This window comes from Microtus pennsylvanicus, chromosome 4, assembly GCF_037038515.1.
Source record: "Microtus pennsylvanicus isolate mMicPen1 chromosome 4, mMicPen1.hap1, whole genome shotgun sequence".
Taxonomy (NCBI): Eukaryota; Metazoa; Chordata; class Mammalia; order Rodentia; family Cricetidae; genus Microtus; species Microtus pennsylvanicus.
In genome coordinates this window covers 106,931,028-106,944,181 of record NC_134582.1, presented here as the reverse complement: position 1 = coordinate 106,944,181, position 13,154 = coordinate 106,931,028, and the positions used below count along the sequence as shown (strand labels likewise).

Here is a 13,154-nt window from a genome sequence, read left to right as displayed (position 1 = left end):
ATCCTCAAACTGCATTCTCACACATCTTCAGACTAAATCTTCAGTCTGAGTCTAAGCTCCTGTCTCCTACCACCTTAAATTCCTCTCTCTGCCCAGTCATATCCCTTCCTGTCTCCACCTCCCTACTGCTGGGATTAAAGGTGTGTATCTCCTAAGTACTGGGATTAAAGGTGTGAACCACTGCCACCTGGCTCTGTTTATCTTTTAGTTTAGATCAATTTCGTGCAGCGGAGGGTGGTCTTGAACTAATAGAGATCTGTCTGCTTTTGTGTCCTGAGTGCTGGGATTAAATGTGCATGCCACAGCCAGCTTCTATGGCTAGCTAGTGGCTTGGCTCTACACTGGGATCTTCAGGCAAGCTTTATTTGTTAGATTACAAAGTATCACTCACTATGCCTCCTCTTTGTGGATCTTGCAGATGCCAATCAGGTCATGAAGCCTGGTAGCAAGAGCATCTCACTGGCCCAATGAAGACGGACGCTAAAAAGAAATCCCACACTAGCTCAGAAATGAGTGTAACAAAGGGTTATTTATTTAGGGGTTGACTCACAGATCACAGTCCTCTACACAAACGGGGAACAGGAACTGAATCCAGCAGCTGGAAGAGAGAGGGAACATGTGCTTTCCATCAGCATTTATAGTGTAAGGGGCCACGCCCAAGTGGGCAGGTAACTTAAAGGCTTTCCTACAGCACTCAAGAATTGCATTTATTACCCTGCTCCCTAACCCTGCATTTCAATAAAGTTAGCATAATGACATTTTGAGTCTCCTGCAAACAGTGACAACACAGACTCTTTGTTCCTATTCCTCAAACCCAGAAACTTTAATTTTTAAAAGGATGAGATAAATATAGAACACTGGAGCAAAAATAACTGATTTTATTAATAAAATAATTTTTAATTATGATAATTTTATATGAGTTTTAAGAAACCTAATTCTGCTCGATGGCCTGGAACTGGAGACTAGATACTTTTGAGACCTAGGGTAGAACCAACCACAGCTGGCAAAAAAAAAAGGGGGAAAATGAAAAAGAAAATATATTGAAATGGTTCTTAATGATATACTCCTTGATCAGTGCCTTGTCTAGTTATCATCAGAGAAGTTCCTCCCATAGCAGATGGGAGCTGGTCCAGAGACCCACAGCCAGATACTATACACCAAGATAGAATCTAAATTGCAGGTCTCCATTGGGTTCCTTCTCTCAGAGCACAGGGAATCCTGTGGAAGAGAGGAAAAGAAGACTGTAGGAGTCAGAGGGAATGGACTATACCAGGAGAACATGGCCCCCTGAATCATCAACTAAGCAGGACAGAAAGGACTCACAGAGACTGAAGCAAAAAGTAAGGGGCCTGCACCTATCCACATCAGCCCTTCTGATCTTCTGCCTGTGCTATTACTGTTAGCTTGGTGGGGTTTTTTTTCTCCTCACAGTGGGTACGGGTATGTCTCGCATTCTTTTACCTGCTCTTCTGACACTTTTAGTCCAGTTGGTTTGCCTTGTTCAGCCTTAGTATGAGGGCTTTTACCTTGTTTTACTATAGCTTGTTTTGTTGTGTTTGGTGGTTGTTTCTTGGAGGCCTGCTCTTTTCTGAAGGGAAATATGGGGGGGGGGGGAAGTGGGTCTGGGAAGAGGAGAGGTGTGGGAACTGGGAAGAGTGGAGGGAGGGGAAGCTGTGGTTAGTATGTATTGTATGAGAGAAGAATCTACTAAAAAAAAACAGAAATCTAATTATGAACTTACCTTATCATAAATTACTTTTTGTGTATGGAAGAGAATCAACCTATAAATTAGTTATTATTAGTTGAACAAGTGTGCTGCAGCCAGACTGGCGGGGGGGTGGGGGGGGGGGGGTGGGGGGGGGTGGTGCCGGGATCGACACACGGAGGCTTCTTTTCAGGTGCAAGAAGAGCAAGCTTTAGTTTGCCCAGCAACCTTTTATACCTCTACTCCTTCTGTGGAGACCCACCAGCCAGAAAGAACACAAACATCCTTGTCAATTACAGACCACAAGGAAGTTCGGCTGTCGGTCAGGGGGAGTGAGGGCAGCTGGATCACAACACAAGTGCATCTAGTTTGTGTTCATTTCTGTAGCACTGAACGTCCGTATGCATACACAGTTAGATTCTGATTTATGCGCATCCTGCAGAAACCACCAGTCTGCTCTTTATCATTGTTATTGTGTGTTCAAAGTGTCATGCGTATTTCTAATTTGGTGACATAACAACAAAACATAAAAAGATGGTGTCATTTTTTAATGCAAATCAAAATGACGAAGAACAGCACCACATACCTATTCAATGATGAAATGAGGTTTTAGAAAAAGATTCTGGTAATAGTTACATGACGCTTTGAACACACAGTAACACTGATGTGTTTTAAAATGGTTACAATGGTAAATATCATACTAGCTGCATATAGTAAAAAACTAAATACTGTCTAAATCAGTTTATATAACATTTGCAATATTATTATAATGATAAAAACAGATCAATGCAGTTCATTTTAAAGTTGGAATGTATTTTCATACTATTGACTTAGAAGGCCTTTGTATAGTTTGGATATAAAGTCTTTATGAGATATGCATTTTACAATATTTTTTACGAATCCCTATTTTTTGGCAAAGTTTAGTTTTTAATTTGGGTTATAGCTATCAGTCTTCTTTCATACATTGTGACTTAGGTGATGTATCTAAGAATTAATAGCAAAAGCCAGGATGGAATAGATTTTAAACATGTTTTTACTTGGAATTTTTACTTTTTAAAGTTAGATCTATAATCAATTTTAAATAGTTAGCCTATATCGGGTTTCATATTCTTGAATATAACTGATCAGTTACTCTAGTATGGATGATTGAAAAGAATGACAATTCCTTTGTCAATAGTCAGTTGATTGTGCATGTATGATGTACTCCTGACTCTTTATTCTGGTCCTTTGATATGTGTCATTTATTATTTTGCCAATACTGGGAAGACTTGACTACTGAAATATTATAGTAAGTTTTCAAATGGAGTAAGATGAGTCTTAACTTTTTGCTTTTATCATATTTTTAATATTCTATATATTTTTATTTTCTAGTTAATACTTAGTATTATATAGTTTATATCTGTGCATTCTCTTACTGAAATTTGATTAGAATTGCCCTGCAGCTACAAGTCAAATTGGGAAGCCAAGCCTTAGCATTATTGAATCTTTTAATCCATTAATATGGAATGATCAATGATACAAGCAATCAAAAGAAACTATCTGGTATTTATAGAACTCTCCACAAAATGCTAGAGCCCATATTTGTTGACAGAGGTTTCTGTCCTGCCCAGTCCCATAGTCATTCAGTCCTAACAAAACACACAGAGGCTTATGCTAATTATAAACTGGTTGGCTTATTAGCTCAGGTTTATTACTAACTAACTCTTACAGCTTGAATTAACCCATAATTCTTATCTATGGTTAGCCACATAGATTGGTACTTTTTCCCAGTGTAGCATTTTCATCTTGCTTCCTCTGCATCTGGGTAGTGACTGCAGACTGAACCTTTCCTATTTCCACAATTCTCCTAGTCTGGTCACCCTGCCTATACTTCCTGCCCGGCTACTGGCCAATCAGCATTTTATTAAACCAATACACATGACAAATCTTTACGGGGTACAAGAGCATTATCTCACAGCAAATATTTTTTTCAAGCATTTGTGGAGCCTTTACAAATATTTAGCTAAGTCAATCTAATAAAAATAAATACTGTGCACTGGATAGTTTATGAATGACAGAAGCTTATCTCTCACAGTCAGTCCTAGAGGTTAAAAAATTCAAAGTTGTCATGGGGTCAGAATCACCATCTGGTTCATAGGTGGTGTCTTCTTTAGTAAATTGTTTGGGATTGGGAAGTGAAACAGGGAATGTCTGTTTGTGTGCTCTTGGTTTCTCTGGGGGATGATGAAAGTATCTTAAAATTCGACTGTGATGACATTGATTCTCTTCTGTGAGCACACTAAAAACCAATGAAATGGTCGAGTAAAGGAACACATTTTATTGTATGTTGATTATATTTTAATAAATACTTTTAAAGAGAACATGAAATGTCATATGTTGAGAGAAAATAACTATTAAAAATGTTTCACAGGGACTAATTACCTGAAAGAAAGAGATGATCTAAATCAAAAGAGTCAGATATAAAAAGGGACACATTACAAGAGACACCAAGGAAATTCAGGTTAGTATAAAGTTATACTTTAAAAACTGTATTGCATTAAATTAGAAAATCTAAGAGAAATGGAAACATTTCTAGATTCACCCAAACTACAAAGTTAAACCAGAAAGAGATCAACAATTTAAATAGATTCACAAAAGCAAGGAGATTGAGACAGACATAAAAAGTCTTCTGGTTAAAGAAAGCTCAGGCCCAGAATGATTCACAGCAGAGCTCCAGGGGACTTTCAAAGAACCAAGACTTCTTAAATTATTAAAAATAGAAGTACATGGAGTGCTTTTAAGTTCCCTCGATAAAGCCAGTATTACTCTAAGACTAAGACAAGGTAAGACCCTCCCCCTCCACAGAACCCTACAGGCCAATATCCCTCATTAACATAGATGCAAAAACAATTTATAAAATACTTGCAACCGAACTGCAGGCATATATGAAAAAGACAACTCACCATGATCAAGTTGATTTTATTCTACAAGGATGGTTCAACAGATGTAAGTCAACAAATATAATAAATCATGTCAGCAGACATGCAGACGAAATTCTAATGATTATCACAATAGAAGCAGAAAATGCTGCTTTTGGCAAAATCCAGCATGCTTTCATAATAGAAAACCTAGAGAGAATAGGAATGGAGGGAACATGTACAATGCGATCAAGGGTACAGATGACAAACCCATAATCAACATCATTCTAACAGAAAAAAAGCTCTGGGAAATCCAATTAAAATCAGGAGGAAGCCCACTATCACTATTCCCTTTTCATATAGGGCTTGAAGGAGCTATGCAAACTGCCAGTGGTACCTTCCCCTGATGAATAGTGAGACAAAGATGTTCCAACACATCTTCTATGGAGTAAAAGGGTTGCAATGTGGTGTTTATGAGATGATTTAAAGATTTAGGCTCAGGGATAAGGCTAAATTCAGAGTTCTCAACAACAATCTAAACACATTTATCAACACTAGGGAATGTTCAGCGTTCAAGCCTCTGGAGAAAACTATGCCACAGTGCAGTTAGAGGACTGCATTTCTCCATCAGCCCAACAGGAAGAGGAGAGCAGCCCGGGTGCCCCTTAGCTTGTCTTTCCGATATCATTTAATTCTTGGTTAAGAAGACTCTCTTGACTAGCCTTTTAAAGGCTTCCTTTACCTCTTTGTTCCTCAGTGTGTAGATTAGGGGGTTCAGCATGGGGGCAATAATTCCATAGAAGAGGGAAACCATCTTCCTTGGGTCCTTGGAGTGGGATGAAGGTGGTAGTAGGTACATGGAAACAGCAGTGCCATAAAACAGCGAGACCACTATTAGATGGGAGCCACAGGTTCCAAATGCTTTCTGTCGCCCCTCAGCAGACTGGATTTTCAAGATTGCTTGGGCAATGAAAGCATATGAGATAAGGATGAGTGTCAGAGGTACCAAATGGAAGATCACACTGACAAAGAATAGTTCGGCCTCATTTGCAGTTGTATCAACACAGGACAACTTGAGCAGTGCGGGCACTTCACAGAGAAAGTGGTCTAGGACATAGTGGCCACATCGTGGCAGCTGGAAAGTCAGGACGGACAGCCACACTGCATTTCCAAAGCCAATGATCCAGGATACAGATGCCAACTGGAGGCAGAGCCTCTGGTGCATGATGACCGAGTAGTGGAGAGGCCGGCAGATGGCTACAAACCTGTCGAAGGACATGACTGGCAGCAGAACGCACTCGGTAGCCCCCAAGGCCAGGAACATGAAAAGCTGGACCACACAGCCACCGTAACTGATAACTTTCCTAATGCTGTGCAAATTTACCAGCATTTGTGGAACTGTGCATGTGATATAACAAAGATCTATGAGTGATAAATTAGTTAAAAAGAAGTACATGGGAGTGTGGAGTTTAGGGTCCAAACGGGACACCAGAATGATGTTGAGATTTCCGATGATGGTTACTATGTCAAGAAGACCACAAAGAGTGGAAACTCCAGCCATGGTTGATCTGAGAAACCTAAGAGAACAAACTCTTCTACGATGCTCTCGTTTGCCCAACTCATGATTAATGTTTTAACTTATGGTTTCCTGAAACATAAAAATTCAGGAAGTCAATTTACATATATTAACTATTCTATATTTAACATGTATTAATTAACTCTTATAGTTCTTTATAATCACATGTTTATTAACTGTTTCAATTACATATTCTTTACTACAAGTTTGAAGACATTTAAATAACTGGCATTGCATGTAGCATACAAAAATACAGTTGAGATTACAGTTGAACCAGTTACCTAGGCATTTCCAAAGTTTCCATATCCACACCCATGCATCTAAATTGAAAGCTATATTTTAAAAACCAAATTCCCGACTTAGACAAGTTGTATAAGGTTTGTTCTTTGATTCTTTGACATTTGGTTTATTTTTTTGTTTATAGTACTTCCTATATAGCTATTAGCTATATGGTACTTCCTATATAGCTATTATCAGGAAGATTTAGACATAATCTCCATCACATTCTTAACTGTAAATGTCAAAACTGCTGAAGAACTTGAGTTATATTAGAGAGTTTTCGTAAAAACATGACCCTGTCATAAAGGCAGACCTGCTGACCAATAGAATCGAGGGTCCACACTCCAGTAAAAATAGTTTTTTGACAAAGAAACCAGTGACAAACATTAAAGTGACAAACATATATATATATATAGCATCTTTAAGCAAACTTGGTAGATATATGTAGAATGAAAATTGATCTTGATTTCTCACACTGCACAAAAATCAAGTCCATATGTACCATGACTTCAACATAAGACCTGATATTCGGATAGAGGAGTAAGAGAATATGATTAAACTCATTGGAATGGGACAGGACTTTCTGAACAGAATCCTGATGCATAGACATTAAGATGAACACGTAATAAATGTGACCTCATGAAACGAAAAATCTCTGTACATTCCAGTAAAGGGGTAGTTTACAGACTGAGAAGCTTTTTCTTAACCAGGTAGATATACATCTGACAGGGGGGATGATATCTAAATATGCAAAGAACTAAAAAGAAAAAAAACCCTAAACAATAAGAAGATAAATAACTCAGTTTAAAAATGGGGCAATGAACTAAACAGAAAATAGGCAGTCAAGGAACAGAGGAAGGAAAGAAGAAGAAAAAGAAAGAAAATAGTGCCACTGGAAGGAGTTCTGAACAGAACACATGGATGGGTAAGGAGAGATGCCACAACTTTGGGGTTTTCTGAGGATCTCAGGGCTTTAAAGTGCCAGGAAACTTCTATAACTAACGTGATGCTATTATAAAGTCCCTCCAAGGACTGCTAAGGGCATTCTGCTGTTCTGTTCTATCAGTAATAAAACTCACCCGTCCTTAGAAGTGTTCTTTTTTAGAAGAAAAGCTGTAGGTTCTCCCTAAATATAATATCAAAGAGGTGCATAGCCTCAACTATTAGTCAGAAAGTGATTCATCACATGGACATAACTACCGGGTCAGTGGCCTTTCCAGACCATTCCTCGGTATGGCATTTATTTGCTAGAATTCAGTCCCAAACAGACTCTGCAATAAGCTCTGGTAGATAAGAAGACAATACTTTCTCATACATAATAGGTCAGTTAATTACAAAAGCAACGAGCGTCCTCCTGTCATTCTGAAATAACTGTGCGGTGGCATTTGACAGCACAGGGACTATCTCCCCCATGATCCACAGTAGTTAGAGCACTATGCAGGGACAGGTCGTTGCTGGGAAAGACAGGGAGACATCAAAAGAGTGGGCTGAAGGCAATGCAGAGGGGAGATTGCAGTGCCTCTAAGTATTATATTGAACTTTTCTCACTTCAGAGCCAAGTTTTGCCATTTTGCAAACACTCCATGATATTGATTAAATTCATTATAAAAAGGAAATTGTTTGAATAAAACTAAAGTATCTTTTTGTACTAAGAAAGTTTAAGTACCTTGCATTGTTAGTATTATCAGTGTGTGGAAATGGAAAGACTTGTTAACAACTGAAACACACCCAGAACCTCCTGCTTCTGAAATTCTAGCACAGAAGTCAGGTGCTATCATCCACCTGATAGCTCTTGCAAGGGAGTCCCCTGTCTGAGCTGAGAGGCAAAAGGACACACAACCAGCCTCTCTGCTCCTGAGTGGAGTTCTGTTGGTAGCATCTGCAGAGACACCCTTTCTCAGCACTCGGGGCTGGAAAACTTCAGATACTAGACTGAACTTCCCTTTTTCCAGCTGGAGTGTAAGGATAAATGACAAGAGCAATTTTTCATCCAACATCCTAATTTAGATTTAAAAACTATCAAAGCTGGCTGCTTTTTCTCTGTTTTGAAAGAACAAGTTGAGGGCAATTCTAAATTTAACGTTCACAGACACTACTTCATAAGCTGTGGGTAACAAAAGGTTAGGACACAAGGCTGCTGTGCTCCTGAGTTTGTTTCCCAGCAGAGAAGTGAGTGCTCCCAGATTCCAACTATAAGAAAAACAAACAGAATGAAGAAACTAAGACTGAGCCAAATGTTTCTAAATGTTTTTGGTGATTTATAGGATAAATGGTCCCCAAATTTCAGTTTGTCTATTTCCAGTATGTTTTATACAATGTTTTAAGAAAGTGTTCTACATACCCCACATGGAACCTTAGGGACAGGATGGTTTGTGTCTTTGCGCTAGCTCAAGGAACTTTGAATTCCAAATGGACTCATTATAAGTATGCAGACCCAATAATGTCTTCATAAGCTCTTCAACATCAGCCTGATGGGATGAACTGCTCCACTCTTTGGTAGCAAGTTATAAGTTCTTCACTCAGGAGTAACTCAGGAAATAAGGGAATAGTAAAGTCTTGTGGGTAACTGGGGCATGTATTTTCTGGCATTGCATCGCATTGTGGGCATTCACTGATCTTTTCAAAGTCCTCCCCATCAGGACTGCAGAGTAAATGGCTAGACAGAGATTCCTCAGTGCTGCTCTGCGCTCTGACTTGTTCAAAAGAGTGGCAACTCTTGCTATAACCAAGGATGATGCCCAGTGGGGTTCTCTGGGAATCAGCGCTTCTCCTTTCACACACATTTGCTCTGCAGTGCTGTTCCTCTGGGGACCTTCTCCTCAACTGTGTCCAAGACAAAAGGGAAGACAATAGGGACTACAATACTTTATGCATTAAAGATGCAAATTTGTGCCATCAATGCAGCAAATTTTCCTATTGTTAAAGGTGTCAAGAGAATTCTGTGAAGCTACAGAGAACTATGGATTTGCTGTGGAATTGGATCTGAGATCAATGTTTATACAGTGGATATCCATGGATTTCCTATAGACATGTTTTTATTACCTTAGTTCAGAGAAGGCTACTTTTGTTTCTTATATAGCCAAATAATTCTTTTCTTTCTTAGGTTTTGCTTAGTTAAGCTATTTCTCTGTTCAATGAAGTTTATTTTATATGTTCTAATACATAGTCTCCTATCAATTTTTCAAATGATAGGAAAATAAAGTATGTCTTAGTACTCCAGATTCTGTAAACAATATAGTAGTAAATGGCTAAAATTACTAATACAGAATTCAGATTGCAAATTTACCTGAGTAGGAATTAATTTTCTGAATAGTCAAGGAAATATAATAAAGATAAGTCATCTACTACATAAGGGAAGGTAGTCAGCAGACCTCGTATTACCGGTACTGCTGACGGAGAAAAGAGTACTCACAAAATGTTGTTTCCTGGTCTTCCAAATGTGAAAAGAACAATCTTAAAGACACATACCCATTACCCCAGCAATGGAAATCTAACTTGTAAAATGAATTACTTGTGTGTAAAGATGGAATAAAGCAAGCATTTTGTTGAAGCCATGTTTATAATGACAAAATATGGGAGGCAGAGAATTCTCTCAATAGGGAATGGACTAAATTATAATTACTAGTAGTCAGAAGTACTCAAGTGTGATATTGTTGAGTGAGTGATAGAAAAATAAATAGCATGGTGTTAATTATGAAATAGTCACCCAACTGATCTAAACATACTTTATGCTCCCTTTTTACAGAATTTTCTGGGTTGTCCTCTCATTACTGAGGAAAACTGATGCAGACACAAAGAAAACATCAGCAAGTCATGTCTGTTTGAGTAAAACTCTACTTGCCTGAACAGGGGTGGAACATACAAAAGAGAAGGGTAGCTGTAGATCTCAGGAGATGTTTTATTATTTTATTTTTTTACCTTTTCTGCTCAAACAATCCACTCCTATTCTTTTTAATTGGTGGCTTTAAAATATGCTATTGCGATGCTATACACATTTTCTTTATTGCCTATATATGTGTGTGCGTGTACTTGCGTTGTCCTGCACATCCTGCTGTATGTGTGTGGATCCCAGAGGACAGCTCGAGAGAAGTGGTTCTCTCCTTCTGCCTTGTAAATCCTGGGAATTGAACTGAGGTCCTCGGGTTTGATGGCAGGCACCTTTGCCTGCTGAGCCATGTTGGTAGACTGAACTGCCAATTTTAGAGCTTATGTCTTCCAAGGTATATTCCCATCGACAGTAGTTTGAAATAGAAGCTCTTTGCTTTCTTTTTAGCATGAATGTTAACAATGTGTGAATGGGTCTAATGTCCCATAACTTGGTCTCATAATACTTGACTCTACTATTCTGTTGCCACACAGATGGCCCCTTATGGCCATTGCTGAAATATCTCCTTAATACTTTCAAGTATCAATGTATCGATATTTTTATTCTGCTACTGTGATATATGTAAAAGCTTACAATAGAATTTCATCTCCTTATTCCTATTTCATTGTAAGAAGAAAAACAATTAGAAAAGACCTCACAGAACTCCCATGATTTTATCAGCCCAAACATTAACATCTATTCTTAGACATGAGCCTTCATCTTACACCGTGAATGCTTGCCACTACTTAAAGCCAGTCATTTGAATTTCCTGGATCTTTGTTGTGTTTGCCTACTTAAATACTCATTCTTGAAAAATTTCTACCTTTGCATGTTATTATTTTGTGGCTAGATCATTATCTTTTTATCTTATAAGCATGCTATACTATCTTTCATCTTAAAAATTCTCTCCTTTATTTTACAACCCTTGCTGACATTACCCCCTTCCTCTGCTCTTCTTTACAGTTTGCCTCCAACAGAATATTCACCTTGATTGCCTGCCTCTCAGAAGTTCCCTGCCTGTCTCTCCATTCTCCTACAGTGATTCCACTTGTGTAGGTTTGTTGGTTCTCACAGGACTAAACCTAAGGCTTGGTTTTCAGGTCCTACCTCACTTGGCCAGTGAGCACATTTGACAGGGTTGCTCACATTTACCTTCTGGATACACCTTTCTTTTCAGGATGGCCCCTGCTCCTGATCCCCTCCTACTTCTCCATCCCTCATTTTTTTTTAATTTATTTATTTATTAAGGATTTCTGCCTCCTCCCCGCAACCGCCTCCCATTTCCCTCCCCCTCCCCCGATCAAGTCACCCTCCCTCATCTGCTCGAAGAGCAATCAGGGTTCCCTGACCTGTGGGAAGCCCAAGGACCGCCCACCTCTATACAGGTCTAGTAAGGTAAGCATCCAAACTGCCTAGGCTCCCCCAAAGCCAGTACGTGCAGTAGGATCAAAAACCCACTGCGATCCCTCATTTTGACTCCTTCTCATCATCCTGATCTAAAAGTTGTACGTACTGCTACCTCTGCTGGGAACATTCTCTTCAATTGTCTGCCCGTTGCTTCCTCATCTCTGTCATACAGAACTTGGCTGGAATGTATTTCCTGATGCCTTGCTCAGCACAAACTTGGTGATCTTTATGACTGAATGCCCGTCTTTTGAAAACATTAATTGGTAAGGATGACTCATGAATAGTGAAAGGAAAAACTCATAGAGCATAAGATAAAATGTTTCTTCTATACTTTATTTTGAATGATATTCTACAATGTTCATAAGAGGCTAGGGCATTTTCAATTTATACTACTTTATGCCTAAGTAGTATACTTTGTAAATTATTCTATAAACTGCTGGACTGTGAAAATATTAATAAGACATAGTGATGTTTTCATCATGAGTTCTCACATTGTTAGTCCCTGTAACCAATTTCAGGGATATTAAATATTTTAGAGAAAAAATGTGGTTAAAAACAAAAAAAAAGCCTCATGGGAAATGAATTTATCTGGAATTTCATGAAAGGGCTTACAAAATCAGTGTTTCGATAGAAATATCTATTCTGTCTTTTAATATCTTCTTTTACACATAGTAAGACTTTGTTGTCAATTAAAAAACAACAACTTAAGGGTTTAATTTGACTTATAGTTTATTGTGGTGTATATGCCAACATGGCAGAGAAAACACGGTAGCAATATCATCATGCATGAGAGTGTGGCTGGGTCTCCTCACCGCCTCCACGTCTGTAGAACAGAAAGCAGGAAGAGGACAAGGAGGTGGAGTAAGGCTGTAAAATCTCAAGACCAGATCTCACTGACTTACTTCCTATAGTGAAGCTCCACTTCCCACAAGGCCTCACAACTTTTCAACACAGTGCCACCAGCTGGGGCCCACACACTGCAGCCTGTGGTGGATATTTAAATAAATACAATATGAACTGCTTAAATTAATCACCATGAAAGCAGGGGAGGCTCTGCTGTCAGTAATATAAACATGAATGGACCAATATTCAGAGAATAACCAATACCAACATTGCAACATTTGCCACAATTCATCTCATTTCTTCCTTCATACATTCAAAATATTTTCATAACATAAGGGAACCAAACATTTGAAGCAAGAAGATCCCTCTGCCATCTCTTGGTAGTGACAGGCAGATTAAATATTAGCAAGAACTTTCTCCTCTTAATCTTGCTTTACATATTTTCTTCTTTAGTCTCTCTTGTTTGAAAGTCAAACACAAATCTTTAAGGTCAATTATGTGTGTCTGTGATTTAAACTATACAGACTCTGTGAGTCTATTACAGTGTTGGAGATATTAAAGCCATATGGTTGAACTAATTGT

At 38.6% G+C, this 13,154-nt stretch overlaps 1 protein-coding gene across 1 annotated transcript; it reads right to left on the bottom strand.

Annotated features, from left to right (window-relative positions):
• Positions 1–5,290: 5,290 nt before the first annotated feature.
• On the bottom strand, positions 5,291–6,225 carry LOC142848274 (olfactory receptor 2B6-like). Its single transcript, XM_075970090.1, is given in 2 exon segments — positions 5,291–6,126; positions 6,129–6,225. Coding segments are annotated over 2 exon segments (933 nt in total).
• Between the last annotated feature and the right edge of the window lie 6,929 nt (positions 6,226–13,154).